Source organism: Myxocyprinus asiaticus, chromosome 22 (assembly GCF_019703515.2).
Source record: "Myxocyprinus asiaticus isolate MX2 ecotype Aquarium Trade chromosome 22, UBuf_Myxa_2, whole genome shotgun sequence".
In the NCBI taxonomy this organism is placed as follows: domain Eukaryota; kingdom Metazoa; phylum Chordata; class Actinopteri; order Cypriniformes; family Catostomidae; genus Myxocyprinus; species Myxocyprinus asiaticus.
In genome coordinates, this window is record NC_059365.1 from 11,640,728 (window position 1) to 11,665,013 (window position 24,286).

Here is a 24,286-nt window from a genome sequence, read left to right on the forward strand (position 1 = left end):
TTGCTCATACATATATGGCTGAACTCCGGTATTTACGGTGTCAGTCATATTGGTTCTGATTTGTTGTTGCTATAGTATCCGAAGCACGAGCTGTGAAGGCACAGCCCTCTTCCGGAAAGGGGACAGGGAGCAGCAGCTCATTTGCATTTAAAGAGACACACACGAAAACAGCGTGTTTTTGATTCCACCCAAAAAGAGGCATTTACAACATGGTATAATAAATGATCTGTGGGGTATTTTGAGCTGAAACTTCACAGACACATTCTGGGGACATCTGAGACTTATATTACATCTTGTAAATAGGGGCATAATAGTTCTCCTTAAATACAAGTGCTCCAACTCAAGCTAAATAGTCTCTGACTCGGTTCACATACTTACATATGCTGATTAAGATGTGCTGTGCCAGATTTGAAGTTTTTTTTTTTATTTATTAATTTAATAACAATTTTTGCCAAGTTTAGATTTCCTTCTCCAAAAACTTCACTATGCTGGTGGAAATTTTGTTGCAGTTAACTGGACCTTAATGCATTTCTGCCATTGAAATGTACCATTTCTCACTTTTATAAAAAGTTTGACACATTGAGATTAGGGATGTGCTACAGTGGTTGACTAATCAACTAGTCGTCCAACAACTGACTAGTCGATTAGTGGTGTTGATGACAAACATTAATATTTTTAGTGGTGGTGGTTTTTAATGGAGATGTAATTCTCAAATTAGTTGAGAGATGCAACTTCTTGGAGGGTGTTTTTACATGATTATAGCTTGCTGTGCTAAAAAATGAATAATAATCAGCACAGTAAAACCCTCTGCAAGAATTTTCGTCTCTTTAATGCTTAAAGTTTAGTCCATTTATGCACCGCTGCTTTTATAGCCATCAAAGCACTGCATCAACAATAGGCTACATTTCAAGACGATCACTATCTGACGTTAAATCCACTGCTTTAGTAATGTTCCTGTATTTGTGAGTTGCTGTGGAAAGATTAAAGTGCTGTGCTTAGCATCCATAAATCCCTCTGAAACGTGTTTAATCGGGGTCACGTGACCATAACGGAGCCAATATTATAATTTTTTTCTTTAACACCGACTTGTTTGTTCAAACAAACGAACGACTAGACGATTATGAAAATGTGTCATTTTTGACATTCCTAATTGAGATGTCTCAGTGTCCCTAAATGTGTAAAAAGGTGCTAAACATGTATTGTTTTCTTAACAGGGCCGTGTCGCTGAGAGATTGAGTGTCCAGAGCCAACACATGATGTTCAAGGACTACAGATTTGGCCAAGCTGTAGGTAAGTTGAGATGCATTGTACTGGTGGAAGTTCTGTTTTGGGTTGATTTACCATCAGAGACCCTTTAAGCTTCTCATTCACAGGCAGAGTATAGGTCTCACAGCAGAAAAAGGATTTGTTGGCAAGATCTCCACCGCACACCTGATAAGGCCGTCAGTGTCCCCGTGAGAGGCAGCTTCTCAATAATAAAAGGTTTGCCGTGTTTCTTCTCGAGTTCTTTGGCATTTACTCTGTCATGAACAAGTGGAAACGTATTCTGGAGCACCTCTTTTTCAGGTGGTGTTTGCGTTTTCTAAATGACAGGAAGTTTAATTTCAGAGCTCACCAGCACCTTTTATCAAGTTCTGGGATATTAAGCTGAAAGGTGAGGCTAATACTGCTTCAGATGGTGTTTGTGTGAGCCAAGAGAAAAATACAGGGTTTAGTCTGTTATTAGAGAGTTATAAATAACTCAAATGTTTATGCCAGTGAACTGAGGAATAGTCCATTTCACAGGATAAATTGCAAAAACAAAAGCAGGACTTTTGTAGGAAATGCCAGGTGGCCAGATGGAAACACTGTTCAATCTCTTGCAGTAAACCTTGTTTGAACTCTTTTTATTTTATTTTATTTTTTAGGCATCTCTGTGAGATAAAATCTTTTAATTCTTATTTTTAATTAGCTTTCTGTTAAAAACATAAATTATGAGCAAGTGCACAATTATGTACTGACTATCTGTATTATTATTATTTTTTTTTTTTAAATTCAGTGAAATCTTAACTCAATTTTGACATTTGACATTCAACTTGATGGACAGGTCTTCAGTCGGCAGAGTTTTCACTTGTGAGAATGAGTGTTAGAAATCAAATCCTGACGGGAGAATTGAGCTGGGCAACTGTGAGAAAAACAAAGTCTTTAATTTCTTGAATGAGGAGCGGGTGGAAGATGAGTGTGCCCTATCTTATTAAACTCTATGTGGGCTGTGCAGGTTGGCTGGCTCATGTTGAATTTAGAGGTAGGTGTCTGGGCTGTCACAACGCTCTACCCTCCCTACAGGTGGCCAGTCTACACCGCACTGTCCTGCTGCAGCTGTATGGGGGCAGATTGCCTCATTTACACAGAGGCTTTTCTTCCATGATCCCCTTATCAAGCCCAGCGCAAAGCAGCAGAACTGACTGGTGACTTCCTCTTTTCCCATAATCAAGGACAGCCGAACTGATCCAGGAATGTTTTTTCAGTACTTTCTCAATGTGATGCCAACTACACAACATGCTAAGAACTGATGTATATTAACTATAGTACTTGACTGATAAAGGATTTTCAGTGGTGGAAGCAGATATCTGTATAGCAGTATGTATGGTATAATGCTGAAATATGTAATACAGTTTAATAATGGCAAATAAAATACAGAATAAAGTTTACTCAAAATGTACTAAAAAAGTGAACAAGACTGTCAGTAGATTTTGGAACTGACACAAGGGGGAACACTGTTATTCGGCCAAGTGGGCATTTTTAGGCAAAAATGGCCAATATATTGATCTACTACTAATGAACTTCCATAAATGGAAACAGCCTATACATACTCACTGAGCACTTTATTAGGAACACTATGGTCTCAATAAAGTGCCCAAGGTGGTCTTCTGCTGTTGAAGCCCATCCGTCTCAAGGTTTGATATGTTGTGTATTCTGAGATGCTATTCTGATCACTTCAATAGTATAGAGCGGTTATCTGAGTTACCGTAGCCTTTCTGTCATCTCGAACCAGACTAGCCATTCTCCGTTGACCTCTCTAATCAACAAGGCGTTTCTGTCCGCAGAATTGCCACTCACTGGATATTTTAGGGCAAATAGTGTAAAATAATAAAGATTTTGCATGGCATGTAAACACCTTTACCTGTGTTCTCACCAGCTTATCCAATGTGCGCATGTGTTGAGTGCATGCCTCTTCATGGTTTGACGTAAAGAGAAAAGGCAGAGAATAACATGAGTATTTTAAATCTCATGGAAACACGGTTTTCTTGCTTTGTCAGATTAATAAGCTGATTTTTGGGAGTAATCAGCATATTTGTATGCATGTAAACGTGCTCAATGATTCAGATTTTTCCAAGTAATTATTCAAATAATCAGTCAATGATAAAGAACATACAGATAAATTACAAGTAAGAGCAGTGAATGTTTCTTATTTTTTCTTGTCAATATTGTTGTTGAATAATAGACAGTGGCAGGTCTATTAGACTGCAATTACACTGTAAGACCTAATGGACATATTTCATATTCTGACACAGATTTCATATTTTTTTGTCCTGTCTGTTTACATTCAGTTAAGACATAACTGATTGTGTCTACATTAATACCTCATCAAGATGAGCATTTTGAATGAGGTATTTGAAGTGTAGTGCATGCACTCAGGCATTCAGTCACACTGCCATGTGGCACAACCACGGTTCACATAGCATACACACATACACATATGAGCGTTCAAAGGCAGCTGCATGTCATTCAGATTAGTGTACGGGTACATAATTGAGTTTGTGCAACAGATACTGTAGAACAATACTTGTTACAGTTTTATTGGAATATCAGCTTTGTACCAAAGTCCTGGTTCTTGTGACACCCTATTATGTGATATTTGTTCTTAGCTTGTCAGAAAGTGTCCAGAGCCTTGTATATTGAGGTCAGCCACTCATGTAGGTGATGCAAGTCTGAATCCGGCTTGTGACATTTCTTAATCTTGTTTTCTTTCTCTGTTCTCTGCGACTAAATACATTTTTAGAGGAAAAATGAACATGCAGATGGATTTAGTTAAAATTTCAGACTGACAACATTCAAATAGCTATGTCTGGTTAGACTACATTTGACTGCATTAACCTCAAGTAAGAATGGACACTCTAATCACAACTGCACTTTAAATTATTTTTAGGGAAATTCAAGCAATTGAAATTGGATCCTGGTTGAAGCAATTTGCACAGTTTCACTTATTTGCCATCACGAGGGGTCCCGGCAACTTATTAAGAACTTTACGTCTATCACACAAATATATTACTAATTCAGTAGACAACACTGACTATGAATCGAAAGCACATAGGGTCGCTTGCCTATCTCTCAGTTGACTCTGTTGCCCTTCATTCTAAATGGCCTTGTTGCTGTTTCCTTAAACTTATGGAAATGCTGGAGGCTAGAGAGTTCAGCTTAACACCTAGTTAATTGGTTTTGCGTCAGAATCGAAGGACTCTTGTTGCCCGTGGGGTGAGGGGTGCTGAGCTGTTTTGGCTGCTGTCGGAATGTAGTTATTAAAATAGTCACCTTAATTGGTCTTATTGAAATATTTTTATAAAATAACAGATGCATGAGGACTGCAAAGTGACCATTTTCAGTTTTCTTTTGCATGATTGAAGGCATACAATTAATTTAGTTCTTTTTGCTTTTACATTAAAGTCTCAGTTCTGTGACTTCATGAGATAGTGTTGGAAAATTGCAAAAACAACACCTGAGTCTGCATTTTATTTGCCTGATATTAAAGTGGCAAAAACATTAAATGGCACAGAATTATGGTCCTGCTTGCCAATACTCTAAAGCTCTGTTAAAACGCTTCAAACTTGCTATTACCATAAAACCTCTACAGCTTCTGTGAAGCCAGCCTCCTGGATAACCACATTGTGAATTGGAACACAGTGTGCTGAAGTCCTTGAGTGATAAAGTGAAAATTCCCGCTGTTTTTCAGGTGCTGCTGCAGAGAGGTTAACTTGGATCACTGTCTTTTTCAGCTATCCTAATGCATCCAGATTTATTGGTCAGTTAGATCTAATGCCGTTGTTAGAAAATTGACATTCGCTCATCTTGCACACCTCTACCCAACCACCTATGACTTTCAAAGATTTTGCCTCCCCAAAAACACCCCAGCTTTTTTACAAAACACAAATCTCACCTGCTTCTATCTTGAGTGGAATAAATTTCCCCCTGAGACATAATACATTTATCTTCAGATTTAATTTTAAGGATTGTAAAACGAAACCCCTGAAGAGTGGGAGTAGCTGAATGACTCTAAATGTACACAAGTGACAGTGAAAGTTATTAAGGAAAATTAGATGCTGGTGATAAAAATGCATGTTCATACATTTGCTGTTTTTTAGCCAAGGGCAAACCACTCCATCCAGGGCCATGGCTGACATCCATAAGAGGGGAGAACTTGCTCACCTTTGTAAAGGTGCATCATTTGTCAAAAACCTACAGCTCCATTACCAACAAATAAATGATAGCTGGCAGCTGGGGAAACAGGGTGTGAGCCTCACTTTTCTTTTACTAAACTATGATATAAAAATAAAGGCCAGATACTATCAAAACATTAGTGGTAATTGTACCTGTAGGTAGGAGTTTAATATATGATGTGGTGTGTTTTGAAATTTGGAAGGGGGAACTTCTGTTCGATTAGAGTAAATCAAAGGAAAGTGCACTGCTCAGACAAAATTTGATTTCCCTTATTACAGATAAGATAAGAGCTGTGACTCTTATAAGAGCTGTGACATGCAAGAAAGCATTTATGTTAAACATTCTCTTTAAAGAACTATTGTTTTTCACTTAGGCTTAATAGCATATTACAGTAACATATCAAAGTCCACATTTTCAGTGCTTTTAATGTGTCACTTTGATGCTGTGATATGTAATTGCTTTGCAGCAGACATGACTCAGGGACAGCTTTTTGTATTAAAAAAGGAATATTGCTACCCAACCAAAACAACACCATGCCACTTTTATTTCCCTAACTGCATGAAAACTGTTTAAAAATGAGTGCTAAAAACATACATTTTTCATTTTTTCCTCTGAAAAATCAGTTTGATGGCTATTTGTATGTCCTTTTGGGCTCTGAATATTCTGAGTGGCCATTTTTTTTTTATTTTTTTTTTTTTTAAGTATGTCAAGATAATGGTTCATAGTGAAAATGTCAATGTTTGCATCCATGCCCATCAAAAGAATTCCAAAGGAAAAGAGCCACTGAATTATGTGAAGACTTATGTCAACAAATGCCAAACCAATGGGAATAAGACAAGTCAGTGTATGTTTCGGGTGGTGTGCCAAAATAAGCAAATTATATTAACACTTAACATCAATATTTATAAATATACTCCTACACAATTCACTTGAATAACCGTAGCTTTAAAAAAACACTTTGAAATTTCTACATTCTTGATTTTGCTTCATAATGTTAAGTGTCCCTGAATGCAGAAAAATGATATAAAGTCTTGATTCGTTCTTTTCCTCATGGGTGCTGGGCAGCAGAGCATTTATCAGGTTTGTGATAAACACAGCAGTTGTAGCAGGCCACAAATTGCACCCACACTCTTATCACCCTTTTATAAGACCGTTGTAATGTCAAATGCTGCGCTAACAGCACCAGTCTTCACTTCTCTCCTAACAGTGCTGCACAGCAGAACTGTAAATTCCTCCAGAGTGTGTTAAGACATCTGTTAAATGTTTCTGATTCTCTTAGCTATGAAAGTAACCCTGGCTATGTCACACAGCTCAGGCTTGAGATACTGAGCTGCAAACACAGAAGTGTTAAAGTTCATCTAGAATTTCAAGTGAAAGGATTATTTAACCTCCCCTGGACTCCTAGAAAACTGTCCATCATATCTGCTACTTGCACCTTGTTGCACTTAAATTGAAAATCTCATAAAATAACAAGCTCAGGTGTTATTCAGATGTTATGCTCTGGTCGAGAAGAATTGCTGTGGAGTTCTCTGGGTTGAATAATCAGAGTGAAGTTTTGGCACTTTTTTGTGTATTATGAAGCCAACTTGTTTTATTAACATTGCCAATTTGAAATTATGCTTTGTATGATCATGTTGGAATGTGTTTTTTTTTTCTGTCTCTGTCACTCCATTGTGTAATGTAAATGTGTACAACATTGAACATACTTGAAGCGCATTATGTAAGCTTGTTTGAACACCATGCAAGTTTCAGCAACAGTTTCAGTTCACTGACAAAAATCATTCACACAAAGAAAACTGAATAGCAGATTAGTTTATATTAGTCCAGTTTGTGTTTAAATAATAAAAAAATTAGAAAAAAGGTAGATGATTATAACATGGAGTGGTAGTGGTGTAGTGGACTAAAGCGCTGAACTGGTAAGCGGAAGGTTGTTGGTTCAATCCCCACAGCCACCACCATTGTGTCCTTGAGCAAGGCACTTAACTCCAGGTTGCTCCAGGGGGATTGTCCCTGTAATAAGGGCACTGTAAGTTGCTTTGGATAAAAACGTCTGCCAAATGCATAAATGTAAATAACATTGAAATTGTTCTTTCTGGAAGAAAGCACTGACTCTGTTAACATGCATTTAAGAAAACGGTTTATTCCAGTGTTTTTGCAAAAAGCGGCGTTCTGCAACGTCATGTAAACGAGAAAGCCAATTTCCATATGCTGCTTAAAGGATTAAGAGAAAGCGGTTTAACACACCTCGGTTTCTCCATGAGAACGTGGCTTATGTGGCCATGTAAACACACAAGTGCCGTTCTGCGTGAACACACCAAATAACAAATGTCAAAGGATGGAGCACAACAACAAGTCAGCACATCGGAAAGAATTCAACGTCTTGGAGCACAGTGGGAAAAGCACACACTACAGACTATACCCATTTATAATCAGCAAAGAAAAATATCGACTGCCCCTTTCATTTGCGTATATGCGCTTGCTCGTATATTGAGGGAATCCCAATTTTTACGTAAGAGGGAGAATAAACAGAATAAAATAGTGAAGTCTTCCTCGGATGCCATGTTTGTTATTTACATAAGCGTTGCGGGAAATTATGTTGCTCTGGAGAAAGTTGATTACTGAATGAGCCGCATGTAAACAGGAGTGAAGAGTACGGATGGCACTTTCAATGGAAGTGAATAGGCCAATCTGTAAATGTTAAAATAGTGTTTAAAAAGTGTAGCCAGTCCATTTACAAGACGTAAACAATATGCTTGTTAACATGATTTTAGTGTGGTAAAATCGCTTACTAACTTCTTGGCCCCGTTTATATCTGGTATTAAGATGTGTCTCAGGTGATCTGATAACGTGTGGTCAGGCGAGACACATTGATGTTCCTGTGACCACTTGTGTTCGGATTTCGAGGGGAGGGTCTCTGATTTCATGATGACATACATCAATCACTACAGTGTCATTGTGTTACTGCTCAAGGATAAACAGGTAAAGTGCCAGAAAAGACAATGAAACCGCGAACAAAACTGCCACGCTCTTTCTCCCAGCAACAAAATTTCGAGCAAAATTATCCTTTGTTTTTTTGGAGTACCTTTATTAACTGAGCTTCCGATGTGTGTTCTGAGTCCCTGCATGTTGATATCAGACACACTGAAGAAGATCTGTGAAGTTCTTGTGCTTGTGTATGCATCCACCTTTTCAAATTTTCTGATCGTACGGTTATTTCCTTTTAAAGCCGCTCTTGTTTTAGCGCAGCGGTTGATTGACAGGTGCGGGATGCATTCAGGACGGATTACTGTAGACACCACAAAAGTGATGTGGTCACATGCGTTTCTGACTACCTGATTTTTGTGATCCGATCAAAAAACATTTTAGACCCCGTTTAGACCTGTATTTAGTGCTGGCCACTTGTGATCGGATCACTCGAAACACATCTTAAAGTTATATCCAGTATTTTTTACTTTGTTGCCATGATGACGTAATGATGTAAACCCTGTAATCCCTGTAAACGGCAGTTTATACAAAAAAAAAATTTCTCCCCAATTTGGAATGCCCAATTTCCAATGCGCTCTAAGTCCTCGTGGTGGCGTTGTGACTTGCCTCAAAACAGGTGGCGGAGGACCGTCAACCCGCGCATCTTATCAAATGGCTTGTTGAGCGCGTTACCACGGAGACATAGCGCATGTGGTGGCTTCACGGCATCCACCGAGGTATACATGCGCAACTCATCACGCGCCCCACCGAGAGCGAACCACATTATAGCGACCACGAGGAGGTTACCCCATGTGACTCTACCCTCCCGAGCAACCGGGCCAATTTGGTTGCTAAGGAGACCTAGCTGGAGTCACTCAGCACGCCCTGGATTCAAACTCGCGAACTCCAGGGGTAGTAGTCAGCGTCTTTACTCACTGAGCTACCCAGGGCTCCAATTTAACAGCTCAAATTATACACAAGTTTTAACAGAAGAATGTAAAGGAAGGGATTTTATGAAACAATGAGCTTCACATTTCTGCCATTAAACCCTCCAAAAATTGTCCCCATTCACTTGCATTGTAAGTGCCTCACTGTAAGCCAGATGTGTACTTTTTTAAAGAAAAATTGAAATACATTTTTGTGGTAATCAACATTATGCCACAAATGCTGTCTGTTGACCTTAAATTAAATTGAACCCCGAATTGTCATTTAAATCCTCAAAAAAATTCTAACCACAGTGATAAAGAAACGCATGTGAGGATTGCTTATTGCACTAAGAAATATCTTCTATTTATCTGTGCATAGGCTACATTAGTCAGGAAATAATCATGGAAACCAAATTTTACCCCAAAATACCATGCTACCAACAATTATTGTACAGTAGTAGCTACATTAATACCAACAACAGTTGTAGCTATTGTAGCAACTAATGTAATTTGATATAATCCTTATCATGATACATTTTGCGAGGGAAACGAATTAATCGCTCAGGTGGGTTATTTTGAATTTATGTCAAGTTGTCAAACTTCTAAACCCTCAATGAACACAGATCACCTTAATTTTCACACCCCCAGTATCAGTCGCAACGACAAATCTGCGCATTTTATGAATGAGTTACTCGCACGCAGTTGTCAATATGACACTGGTTGGAACCGTTAGAGCGGAGCCTGGCTGCTTTCAAACGTAGTTCGAAAGTCAACCGTCAATAACCGTCAACTAAGCACGTGAGAGACATCGCACGCTTACCATGGTGATTATAATGACAGCGTTCTGATCGCATTGTGTCGTGAGAGTGTCTGTGGATGCTCCTCCTCCTCTCTCTCTCTCTCTCTCTCTCTCTCTCTCTCTCTCTCTCTCTCTCACTCTCTCTCTCTCTCTCACGTTAAAGCAGTTATAAACGCAGCAGAGCCATAGACAAAAGCAGCACAGCTCTCAGCCCGGAATACCGTCCACTGCCAGAGCCCTACGGGACTTTATCAGGCGTCTTTTTTAACCGAATACCCTGGACAATGTTCCTTGTGCAGTATACAGGTACGCTGTTTTTAGTTTAACTTTAGTTTATAGACGAAACTAGATTAGAGACATAAGATTTGGTCAGTCCCGTTTTTGTGATATACAGGCTACTATGGAATAGGGAGCCGCCCGGAACGGACAGAAAACATGAATGAAAACTCCGATGTTTTGGTTTCGGCTCTATTGAGAATTATAGGCGCGAGCTCACTCGAAATGACCCAAAATGCTGTTTATGCAGGCAGTTCACTAGGTTTTGAGCCGCAATCATCGTTGTATAGTAGCAGTGGCGACAGTCATTAGAACGCAGTCGTTGACAGCTCTGGTGATTGAAGCAATTACTGTTATTAACTCGTTGTAATGACGTTATTCTTACATTGTAATTAACTATGTTTGGTCGTCTGTGCCTCTGTGTGCTTTCTGTTCCAGCAACATCTCGACACATGTACGTTTAATTCAACAAGCCATTACGTCGAGCGGTGGAAACCCAATCCACATATCCACCATGGTGAATTGCATTTTTAAAATACTTTTCTTTTAAGCTCGTTTGCTGACCAGTGTCATTAAATACCTGATTTGGAAGGACTTATTCCACGTTAGAGACCAAAATACAGACTGTAAGGCATGTTGTCAGTTTCAAGAAAATAAAACGTGACTCAAAAATGAGTAGCTGGAAAGATGCTGCCAAGATCAATGATAGTTCAGGCTGATCAAAAACAATTTACTGTTGATATATATTGAGAAAAAAATAATCCAAGAAAGAATTAAAGTTTTTTTTTTTCTTCAAAATATCCCATGCTGCATTTGAAAATGATTGGTTTTATTTTAAACAATCCTAAACTGTTTAAATCGGTCATACAGCTGTGCTACTTGAAAATATTTGATCAAAGTAGATTTCTAAACATACAGTAATTATAGCGTGCCTTTTATTATGCAGCTTGTGTCCTTGGCAGGTGTCCTTTTATGAATAAATGTTGAATACAGAATGCCTCATTCTCAGTGTACTGAGAATGAGGCATTCTGTATTCAACCTTTATATGAGAAGGAAACTAATGTGTCATCTGAACCTTTTACTCAGCAGCAGAGGAAAGCCTTGCTGTTACATTTGAAAAAAATGCTTGTAGTGAAGGGTACCTGTTGTGTATAGATATTTTAATTTTAATAAGATACTAATATACATTTTCCTCCACCCTTTTCTTTACTATGAAAGGCTACAAGCATTTGTCTGAGTAAAACGTCTTCACTCTAAACTCAACCATGATGAGGAGAAAAAACGCCTCCTCTTGCTCTGTGACAGCCATGAACTTTCTTGCACGTTGCTCTTTTTGGTGGGTAGGGAGTGGCCATTTAAATTGCACATAATGGCTAGTCTCTGGGTTTTTGAGAGAGCAAAATAACTCAAATGAAAAAGGGAAGGGTAGCTCTGAACGAGTGTGAAATGCATTTGTGACAGAGGTTTTTTTAGGTAAAATGAAGCAAGAAATTTATTTTTTTATTTTTTCCTATAAAAGAACAGTGGAATGAGAGAAATAGATTGTGTGGTTGGCAGATGTCCGTGGTTTGATGATTCAGTGGCTGTCCCTTATTAAAATACCAAGAAGATTTAACACAGAGAAGGATACAGATTTATCCCAAGATATTTGCTTGAAAATGAGGGAATACACTGAAAATAATGACTAGTAAGATTTACTTAATTTTTATTTCACAAGTTTTTGCACACAGTTTTTCTAAGTAAATCTTGATGGCATAATATTAAGTAAAATCTATTTAACTTCATGACATATTGATTAAAATGAGTAAGTAAATGTAACTTAAACATGTTAGTACATAAAGTAATGTTTACTTACAAATATGATATAAATGGTACTTTAATATTTAAATTAACATGTTATTAGAGCATGTAACATTTTGAACTTTCCTTACAAAACTTCCCTTGTCTTTTAGACATCATCATCTTGCATTACTGGCAGTAGAAACAAGATGTAGAGCTGTGCACGCAGACCTCAACACTCGGCACACAAAACACAATGACGGTGACATATCAACATATCATTTATTGATCATGAATAGGTAATTTTGAGTAGAAAATGAACTTCAGACTGCACAAACAAGAGTTAACAAACGTAATAAAATGAACATTAAAAACGGTGTAAATAACTTGCAGACAGTGAAACAATGCAATCTCATTAAGTGCATGCTGGGAACACCAGCTTTGAAAGTTAAGTAAAATGTATTTATTATATTTACCAGTGATATTTCCTCAAATTAACAAATAAATATGACAAGGTTTTCTACTTTAGGATTGATACATGATGAATGGTAGTTGTAAGGTAACTATCGATTACACTTCCTATAGTCCTATCAAGCACTAGGAAGTGTAATCGAGCTTGAAATCATGATCGTGCCTAGAGACTACATTGGCAAAAGTTACAGTGAAAAAGGAGTTATATTTTGGACTGTTCTCACCCAAAACCAACTGGATTGTTTCAGAAGACATTGATTAACCACTGGAGTCATACGGATTACTTTTATGCTGACTTTATCTCCTTTTTGGAGCTTCAAAGGCCTGATCACCATTCACTTGCATTGTTTGGACCTACAGAGCAGAGATATTCTTCTAAAAATATTTGTTTGTGTTTAGCAGAAGAAAGAAAGTCATACACATCTTAGATGGCAAGAGGGTGAGTAAATAATGAAAGAATTTTCATTTTTGGGTGAAATCCTTTTAACAGAATAATTAATGTAAGTGCTTTTATAAAATTATAAGCTTCACATTTCTGTCTTTAAACCCTCCAAAAATTGGCCCCATTCACTTCCATTATAAGTGCCTCACTGTAACCTTGATTTTTTTTTTTTTTATTTTTTATTTTATTTATTTTTTTTTTTAAAGAAAAGTAGGGACGAGTCAAAATGAACTTTTGTGGCAATTAACATTATGCTACAATGCTTTTGATTGAGCTTAACTTGGGTTGAACCCAGAATATTCTTTTAAAATGTATTAAATGTATGGATACAAAAATCCATACAATTATGTTGCGACTTACTGTATGTCAAACCGACTTGCTGTGTAATTTTAGTTGGAGGTTACTATGTCTCTGGATTCTCTCCACTCTGAAGTGTTTGTCATAACACTTTGTGAGAAGCACCTTGGTTTGTCCTTGTGCATCTTTAGAGGATTTTCATGTGGAGATCTCTTTTTGTGTGTGTTTGAAATACATTTATCAGAGCCTATTTGATAATGTTCCATGAGGCTGATTGGTAGTATTGTTTGAAATCTTTTTAACCATGAGTCTTTTTGACTATGCTCTATTTTAGATGCAGATCTCTTCTTGTTCTTGAAGGAAAATATGACCATATTTTTGCATTAGAGTTGCAAAATCAAGATCAAGGTCAGGGTATTTTCATTTTGGTCTCTCTGTTTTTGAAAGGTTATGTAAGATGCATCAAGGTTAGCTAAGAGACATCCAGAATTATCCCTTTTCCACCAAAATTGCAATGGTTCTCGTGCCCAGCCTGTGCTCCGCTGGTTCACGGCCGGGGCAATCTGGAGCCTATCATAAACCAGCCGCACTTTTCACCGAACGGTGACGAAATGGGTTACTGTCTACATGGTAGTTTCACGTGACTACCTCAAACATAAACAAGCATGGCGCATCACAGTGTGTTTGTATACAGCTTTCACTCTTGTTTTTGAGGACATATTTAAACATACAGATTAATGCAATCCATCATTACATTGCTCAACAAGATTGTCAGAGACTACATCTACACTAAAGATGACAGGTAATGTAATTACATTATATTGTATGAACTATGGCTTAACTTGTTAAGTTCTGTAAACTGTTACAGAGGAATCATTATTAACATTGGTGTAGCAGATGGTTGTTTTTGAATTTTTGCCATAGCATATAATATTATTGATTGAGAATCCCACCGTTTCACTTAACAGATAGCCGCGATCTTCCAAACTTAGTGAGTAGCTGGTCAAAAATCCCCTTACGGAACAAAACAATGCACAAAAATAAGATGACAACAGTGTAAGAAAAGCTAATTAAGTTGGTGAATATAACAACTTACTGAGATCAGCTGCAGAGGGAACTGGCGATTCACTGTTTATCATGAGCATTACTGGCTGAATTCAGAGCAGGCTGGTCGGTGTTCGAGTCCAAAACATCGTTGCTCCGTCCACTGTTGCTTTTGCTTATGTCCTTCATATGGTCCCTGTACTCCCTGAAGTGTTTTTCAATTTGTTTATGATTTGGTCAGTTGTCCAGCATCATTTCGTACTGTATCTTGATTCTCATAGAATATTTTTTTCCTTTGCGATGTCTCTAGTTCAGTAGTTTTCAACCCTGTTCCTGGAGGCCCCCCAACACTGCACATTTTGTATATCTCCTTTATCTGACACTCCCAATTCAGGTTGTAGAGTCTCTGCTAGCAAGTTGATGAGTTGAATCAGGTGTGTTTGATTAGGAAGATATTCAAAGTGTGTAGTGTTAGGGGGCCTCCAGGAACAGGGTTGGGAAGCACTGCTCTAGTTTATCTCAGATCTTTGAAAATACCATATCGCAAGTAGAGCACTCGTCCTGTTACCTAATCATTTTGTGTTTTTTATTTTTTATTTTATTTTATTATTGTTGTTATAGAGCTAGGAAGTACATTTACACAATCCCCCTGGAGCAACCTGGAGTTAAGTGCCTTGCTCAAGGACACAATGGTGGTGGCTGTGGGGATTGAACCAACAACCTTTTGCTTACCAGTTCAGCGCTTTAGTCCACTACGCCACCACCACTCCAAGTACTCCTTGCTGCAGACAGTAGCTACTGTTGTTGTTTGGGAAAACTTTACCATGGTAACGAAACATTATCCCACCCTCCATACCTTGACGTAATCGGTTCCTGCGAAGAGACCAGCAAACATTTGGGGCCGGTGCGGAACCAGGTTTTCGGCCCCGGAACGGGATTTTCTTGCTATGGAAATGCTAGGAACAGTTCGAGAATTCGCACTGGCCCAGGAACCCGCACTTGAACCATGTCGGTGGAAAAAGGCTAAAAGACATATAAAATGCTGGCTTGTCATAATGTGATTTAAAAGTAGTGCTTTCTAGTAACTCTAGTGCTTTCTAGCATGGATTTCATATAATTGTGACCTCTATGTATAGAGTGTGTCCTTTGCTCACAGTGTTATTTAGGCTTGTTAGGTTTTCTGTGTGTGCTCCAAACCTCATTTCAATGCATGTGCACTATTTTTGCCATAATTGAGTTTGTTGTACTCGCACAGATCCACATGGCATTCGCTCTAGTAGTTTGCACATATCTGTGTCTTACTGTGGTTTGCTCATTAAAAGCCATGGTATCCAGTGCTAATGAACGGTGTACCTGATAATTGACACTGCAACAAATGCTGCTCTGTGTTGGATAATGAAGAGTCCTGCTGGCTAAGCGTTATCAGCACTGTTTTTTATTCTGTGTGTTTTCCCTCCGTTACAAGAGACCATTTTAAGTGCATAATGAGAGGCTAGTTATAAATATTTACTTCATTTGACAGTTGCGGCTCCAAAAAGAAAAAATGAATGTAAATATAAAAGTGAATTGCAATGAAGCAAGAGTTGCCTGTGGCACAGAGTCTGAAGATGTTGTTCGTCAGAATGTGGGGTTAATTTTGTCGTGTTGTAAATGTTGAATGGGCCACTTAATGAGCAAAACTGAATTTAGCCTGAAGGTTTCTCTTAGACTGCACTGAGAAGACGTTGTTTCAAATCACACCTGTCTGTTTTAGAGAAATCCATAAAAAGCACTCAAGCAATCTTAAATCCTTATGAGAAATGAATGCGAGATTTTTTTCATCCTTATTGTTTTTCATGAGGCCCATTGTGTATTTGTTAGGTTCTCTTCTCTCAGATGTGCCATAGCATGACAGTGTGGTTCAGTCTCTCTCCATCTGCTAATGCTAAACATTCTGTCCCTGCACATTTAGATTTTCAAAACATTAAATCTTGCTTAATCTGTTTCTTCCTTAATATCAGTGTTCAGTTGGAAGCTAGTGACTACAGCTCAAGAGGTCCCAATATTTGCATAGGTTTCATTTGAAAATCTCATGCTGAAATTGGAAGTGTGAATTTGTGAAGGAGTCCTCTGAGCATCCAAATGTTCGGTCCAAATAAAAAAGCTCAAACAGCCTGTTGGGCTCTCAAGGCAAGAAAGGAGGTTCAGGTTCAAGTGTCCGTGACAGAAGCCCCTTTGACTCTAATATTTCCTGAAGTGGAAGGGAGATAGGAAGGATTCAGCTCAACCCCCCATCAGCTAACAAGGCCTTATCACATCAATTTTAAGGAAGCAAATGTAATGGCCAAGAGGAAGCTGCCTCTCTGACTGTGATAAATAACGGTATTGCATTCTGGACAATAAGGACCCTAGAGCTGGTGTTCAGAGCAGCTAAAACACTGAAAAAAATGAGACAACAAAAGAAAAAGTTCTCTTTATCATTGACGTCCATATTTTGGAACACAGGCGGTGTCTGATTTCACCTTACTATAAAGCTTTGCTTGTCCATAAACAGGAGCAACATGGTTCCCTTTTGCCGTCAAAATTAACCCCTTGATGATAACCTCACTGAGCTCCAGTAGCAGAGCGCATTGGCTCACCAAGGGCCAAACGAATCCACTGGAGAAGCACTAAGCCTCAGTCCTCATTCTAGTTTGTGATGGAGCAGATTTATGGCTTAAGGCCTGCCATGCACTGCTTTTTGGGCTCTGCGGATACGACAGAGCCAAAAACGGTGAGCTCTCCTTCTGAGGTGGCAGTAATATTGTATATCACTGCTGCGGCACACAACCGGTTTGAGATATAAAGCGAAACAGAGTTTTTGTTGTTACTATGATATTTTTTTCCCTCTTCCTTCCTAGTTCTACCAGAAAAAAAAACTATTGGAAGCAGCACAGCATATAGCATGATGGATCATCCACAAGATGCAGGATACTACATCTCTCAAGTGCGCCAGTGTTTGCCAGTGCCCCTGAGAATGTGCAGAGATGCAACCGCTAGCTCACTGTAGATAATGGAAAAAATCCCGTTCCTCCTATTTTTCATCTAATACAGTGGTTCCCAAGCTTTTTAAAGTGGCGTACCCCTCCAAACATTCAACAACCTTTCGCGTACCCCCTCTCTAACACATAGATAACATTCACACAAGGTATTTTGAAAATACGTTTATTTAACACAATTATCTTTGTAAAACAACTCCCTTATATTAAACATGTTATATTTGTACATGTTTTGTACATGCTATATTAATCATATACATATTGAATAAATGGCTTACTGATTGAGATGGGTATGCTAGATATGATATAACTGCATAACTTGAAAACTCCCCCTCATCGTGTCGCGGTATGCAAGAATAGCATTCGGATCTGTGTCTGGAATTGCGCTTCATTGCAGTACGGCATTGCCGGCCGACTTCGAGCATTGCGGGTAAGTATCTGTGCAATTGTGTGGTCAGCTCAAGGTGTTTTTTTTTTTATGTCACATTTGTCAATGTTTGCAAGGTTGAGCTCATCTGCTGAAAAAATATAATGCAACAATGTAAAAAACAGGTCTCTAGCGTGCAATGTGGAAAATTATTTGGCCACACTGGATGTCTGACACCTGTCATCAAAGCTTATGAACTTAAGCCATCAGAACCAAAACACCCTATGCATCTAACCTAAATACAAATTACGATTTAAACTCCGGAAAAAAACCCAGACAAACTAAAACCGTGGACGACTAACATGTGTGAGTCTGGTAAAACAGTAAAGTATCAATTTTATTTGCTATCACTAAGCTTCGTCACCTAGCAATGTGCTGGGCTGGCAAAAAAAAATATTTTTTTTAACTGCAAAAGATAGGATTATTTCATTGTATATTTATCTGGTTTTTATGACACAACCATTTGGTGTTTCTACACTAGAGGGCACACAAAATTATTTTTGCCAGTGAGAAATACGTGAACTGGGTTTGAATTTTAAATTGAATTTAAAATAAAAAAGAACGGTAAATCTCAGAATTTATTCGCGTACCCCCATTGTCACCTCACGTACCCCCAGGTGTACGCGTACCCCAGTTTGGGAAACACTGACCTAATACAATAAATCTGCAGTGAAATTGCTTTTTTCGTCTAAGCCTGACTCACTAAGTAACTCAGGGTTGTGCACAGCCTGGAGTAAAGAACTCATTCACTCCTTTGCTCCTGCTAGAACCTTCTTTCTTAACCTTGTGCCCTTGTTTCTTTGAACTCTGAAGCACTGTATGTGTGTGTGTATATATATATATATATTCTTGTTTGTTTTTCCTGTTTTGAGTGTGGAACAGCGTGTCTAGTTTAGTCCAGATTTTGCTCAGTGATTTTCCACCTTCAAGGTTATGGGGTGCAGCTCATCAGCATCTATTTCTGCTTGTTTTGCATAAACACAAACATGCCCACAAGACCACCTCCTTTCATTAGGATTTTAAAACACTTTAAAAAACGCTTAAGTTCAACAAACAATTTGGAGGTGGAATGAACTGCTCAGTGTATGATTTGAGGTCAGACGTCAAAGGAAAGACTGTTTCTGTTAGTGTACTGCCTTGTGCTTGTCAGATGTTGCCATTAACCAGTCTCCAAACCATTAAAACAAGATATTTAATCCTTTTATGAGGCTTTTAAAAGGGCATTTAATTTCTTTTAAATACTTTTTTATTTTTGTATATACCATTTCCCAACCGATGGGTTTGTTTTTGCACAGTAAAAGATGATAAATCGGGGGGTGGGATGATCTCTGGTCTCTGGTCTCTGGTTTTGTCACTAACTTTATTGCTATCTCTATTTTTATCATAGGAATACATGCTGTGGAGATGACCCAGTAAATCTCTCTGTACTCGTAAGGGAGGTCAACACTGGTTTACAGCTTGAGATCTCTCATTACTTTTTTGTTTGTGTTTTGACTTCTCGTCAACCTTGAGACTCCATAGTGCTCCATAGAATAAATTCTATTTATTTAGCAAGTTAAGCTCTTTAGTTTATCCACAGGCACAGGGGAAATTTTATGGAATTAAACCTTTTTAATTTGAATGTTTTGTGCTTCTGTTTGTATTTTATCTATAATGTTCACAAGTCTTTTGGAAGTGAACATGGGATAGGCCATTTTATTGTAAGTGGTTCCCCAAAGAGCCAGTAACTACTGTGATGTGACGACCTCCTCTGCTAATGTCAACGATGCCCACCTTGGATCAGCCACCATTCCTAAGCTCCCGACGGGAGTGGGCAGGAGAAATTATTCCCGGTTGGAAGCGCATCATGAGATGCACCTAAAGTTAATAAACTTCATCACCGCTGCCTTAAAACATAGAGCGCGCCTCTCCTTGAGAAGCCGGTCTCTAGTCCCTGTGCACATTTGCTGGCATCCTCGCAGGTTCAGGAATAGAGCGTGTAGGGAATCTGGTGCAAATTAGATGTGTCGCCGGTCCCGCTCCCTGGAAATCCTCGGTGCAAGTTAGATGTGTTGCTGAGAACTGGAGCACTGGTCACGGCCAGCAGACCAGAATGCCAGGCTGCCATTCTCCTCACACGCCGTGGGCCTAGGTAAGCTGTGCTGCCAAGGAAGCCGCTGGTCCTTGTGCCTTGTGGAGGGAAGTGCATTTGGCTGACTGACCTCACCTCTTTAACCTGGAATGAACCCTCTTGTCACTCCCCGACCTTCGCATAGCCCAATCGCACCGAAAAGATGCCAAATCCCCCTCTTTATTTTGGACTCTTTCCCCCTTTGGACACTTTATTCCTCCTTTTTTGTTATGATTAATTAAATGAAATGCCTCTATGTCTGTCTCTTGCTCATCCCGACATGCTACTTAATTAATTTGACAAAAAGTAAACTGCATTGTTCAGCCTTATTCCCTTATCAAGCTTCTATGACACTTGAAAATGTTATACTATATTCAGTTTGGCTAACAAAACACTTCTAGCATAGTGGTTGTGTATCGTGGCCTGATTCCATATATGAAGTTCTATTGATGGCAACAAACCTTTCTACAGGGTAGCCAGGCACATCTTTCCCCGATGTTGACGACATTTACCTTTAGATTAAGACAAATATCATTCATAAGGGCAATGCTTTCTGTGAACATCTACCATTCATAAAGTGTAAATAATTGAATTGTCTTTTCAATTGTGAAATGCTTCAGCTCGCAGGAATTTGGACTTTCACCTCGCAGTGCTAAAATGTCTCGCTGAGGCATAAAACAGCCAGCATGCTCACATATTCATGGAACTGCATTGAACTGTGTTGTCTCAAAGGGATTTGGCTAATCACAGTCAGTAGCTTCACAGCAGCAGGTATAAGGTGCCAGAGCCAGGGTTTTGGAAGGGACACACCTTGTGTTTGGATGCACAGCGGCTGTGATTGGTTGACTCTGTTCTGCCAATTCGGCTCTAACAGAAGCCAGGGCCACCACAGGCGCTGAAGATAATCCATCTGTCAGCGCCTGTCAGCTGGTTCCCTTGTGCCCTTACACCCACATGGCCGTGTTGACAGGGGGATTCAGCATGCATCCGGGTTACTTTACTGAGGGCCACTCAACCAAAGCCACTGCAGATGTAAGCACCCGCTCTCTGATAAATGTGGAATGTCAGTAGCATTCTTAAGCTAATGACAAAATTACTGACCTCTTCTGTTTCCTGTGGCTCTGGTCATATGGAAGTTGAAGGTACTCTTTTGGGGGCACAGTCCAAATTGGTGACCGTTGAGGTCAGAGACACATAGGAAACTGAGTGCAACTTAAGAGTGGCGCTTCCAACAATTGACTGAACATCATGGCACTGAACATAGCCATTACAGATAAGTAATTGGATCCACAAATCAGTAGATGGGTACAGGTTTATAGTGGCGCACATCTTTATGGCCTTATAATTCAGGGCTTGGAAAGATGATGTCAGGGCTGTTTTGACATTGTTGGTGAGAAGATGAAGATTCACCATACTTAACGTAAGTGGAATGCCTGGCACAATTTTGCCAATCTGTTCTGATTTTAAACAGTCTGTTCCACACAGAATCTCTTTCTTATTAAAGCTGAAGTGTGTAATTTCTGTGCCACTAGCATCAACAAACAGAATTGAAAGAATAATTTCTTTGTTTTCAAACATCTTTCCCAAATAATCCCACCCCACAAACAGATGCCATTGTTTGGGCCAATGTTGGTGTTAATGGCCGGTCAGAATGCTTTAACCAACTGAGCAATGTCTGATAGTGTCACAGAAGCACAGTGTTTACATTTTTGGAGAAATCATCCTGCAAATGTCTTACTTATAGTTGTCTCTGCATATTAAGCTTGGATAGGAGAAAGTATTTTAGCATCATTAACCTTACAAAGTTCAATCAGAATTATGTGGTGTTCACATCCTATCAGATTTTTTGTAATTACGAAATTACAATTCAGAGATTCTATTTCGGAGCTGTTCACGCCCTCGAACTGAGAAATTATTTGTTTCTCTGGCAGTGCTCATAACACCAAAACAGATTCTTTGGCTTTGGCTTTGTTGTTAGTGACAGGAAAATATTTAATCACTAAATTAATTAACCAGTATACACCGATCAGCCACAACATTAAAACCACCTGCCTAATATCGTGTAAGTCCCCCTCGTGCTGCCAAAACAGCGCCAACCCACATCTCAGAACAGCATTCTGATATGCTGTTCTTCTCACCACAATTGTCAAAGCGGTTTCTGATTTACCGTAGACTTTGTCAGTTCGAACCAGTCTGGCCATTCACTGTTGACCTCTCTCATCACCAAGGCATTTCTGTTTTTTGGTTTTGGCACCATTCAGAGTAAATTCTAGAGACTGTTGTGCATGAAAATCCCAGGAGATCAGCAGTTACAGAAATACTCAAACCAGCCCATCTGGCACCAACAATTATACCATGGTCCAAATCACTGAGATAAAATTTTTTGCTCATTCTGATGGTTGATGTGAACATTAACTGAAGCTCCTGATCTGTATCTGCATGATTTTATGCACTGCACTGCTGCCACATGATTGGCTGATTAGATAATAGCATGGATGATTGTTGGTGCCAGATTGGCTGGTATGAGTGTTTCTGTAACGGCTGATCTCCTGGGATTTTCACACACAACAGTCTCTAGAATTTGCTCAGAATGTTGCCAAAAACAAAAAACATCCATTGAGCAGCAGTTCTGCGGATGAAAATGCCTGTTTGATGAGAGAGAACAACAGAGAATGGCCAGACTGATTCGAACTGACAAAGTCTACGGTAACTCAGATAACCACTCTGTACAATAGTGGTGAGAGGAATAGCATCTCAGAATGCTATTCTGAGATGCGGGTTGGCGCTGTTTTGGCGGCACGTGGGGGACCTACACAATATTAGGCAGGTGGTTTTAATGTTGTGGCTGATCGGTGTATATTCTTGCAAAATGTTTAAGAATAAAGAAAGTGCTCCAGGTAAAACTGGCTATAATAAAATGGCATATAAACTGAAATATGTGTAACTATTTAACTCTTGAGGCTGCTAAAAAAAATTGTCTGGAAAGATGTGAATGGTTTTTAGAAGTAAAAATCTTGTAATTATTGTAATTCCATGAACATGATGTGAACGCACCATTAGACCAGGTTGGCAACAGAATCCTCCAGCATCAAAAAGTGCTCTGTGTTAGTGAATTTTCAGCATTTTCATGATTTGCCAGAAGTGTTAATGTGATATACAGCACTGTGCAAAAGCTTTAGGCACTTGGGAAAATGTTGCATAGTGAGGATGTCTTTGAAAATAATGCCATAAATAGTTTTCATTTATCAGTTAACATCATACAAAGCCCAGTAAACATAAAAAAAGCTAAATCAATATTCGGTGTGACCAACTTTACCTTCAAAACAGCACCAATTCTCCTAGGTACACCTGGATACAGTTTTTCTTGGTTGTTTGCAGATAGGATGTTCTAAGATTCTTGGAGAATTTGCCACAGTTCTTCTATCTATTTTGGCTGTCTCAATTGCTTCTGTCTCTTCTTGAAATCCCAGACTGACTCAATATTCAGTGGGGGGCTCTATGGGGACCATGCCATCTGTTGCAGGGCTCCCTGTTCTTCTATTCTATTCTATTTGCAAAAGAAATGTTTGGGAGTCTAAAATGTATATTTCCTATTAACACAATAAAGCTGAAAATATAAATAACCATCTTTAGACAAATGTTTTGTGAAGTATCTTATGTGCCTAAGACTTTTGCACAGTACTGTATTTATTTTTAAGTTGTGGGAAAGTTAGTGAGGTTGTGTATGCTGAGATCTGCCATTTCCTGGATATACTTTTCCTATCTTTTGCTGTTCTTCAATATTTTTGTTGTTATTTGTTTGTGTGTTTATAGCTGCACAGTCAGTTGCTTCAGTACACTCAGCCAAGGAAAGTAGAAAGGGTCAGGGGAAGGTCACTGAAGAGGAAACTGCGTGATGTGACTGAGAAGCAGAAACACATTAGTGTACCATCTTTTGTAAATTTTTAAATCTCTCTCTCTCTCTCTCTCTCTCTCTCTCTCTCTCTCTCGCTCTCATTTTTGTTTTCCCTCTTTCCACATTATTGCCAGTGAGAAAAGCTATATGAATTGTTTTCTACAGGTAAGCGAAGCACCTCCAATGGTCTGTTTATTTGAATCCTGGCGAAGTCCCATGTACAAAATCTGTTTCTCTTCTCTATGATTGTTAGCGTGTTCAGTGAAGCGGCACTGCAATAAGACAGGCCTGGGCCGGGCTCCAGGAGCACCACAGTACCACCGGCTGTACCGCAGCATCCCCAACACATTCATCTTGTATGTG

The 24,286-nt window shown here is 39.0% G+C and overlaps 1 protein-coding gene across 2 annotated transcripts in view; it reads left to right on the forward strand.

The window, feature by feature from the left end:
• The window catches only part of enox2 (ecto-NOX disulfide-thiol exchanger 2), a 276,169-nt gene that overhangs the window by 65,131 nt on the left and 186,752 nt on the right, over positions 1 to 24,286 (forward strand). The window contains exon 2 of one of the 2 annotated variants that reach the window (XM_051650180.1): positions 1,215 to 1,290. In XM_051650180.1, coding sequence (XP_051506140.1) covers positions 1,254 to 1,290 — 37 coding nt within the window. In that variant the 5' untranslated portion in view covers positions 1,215 to 1,253. Of the gene's footprint in view, positions 1 to 1,214; positions 1,291 to 10,352; positions 10,471 to 24,286 lie in introns of those variants that run through there. The other variant, XM_051650181.1, reaches the window with a different exon arrangement.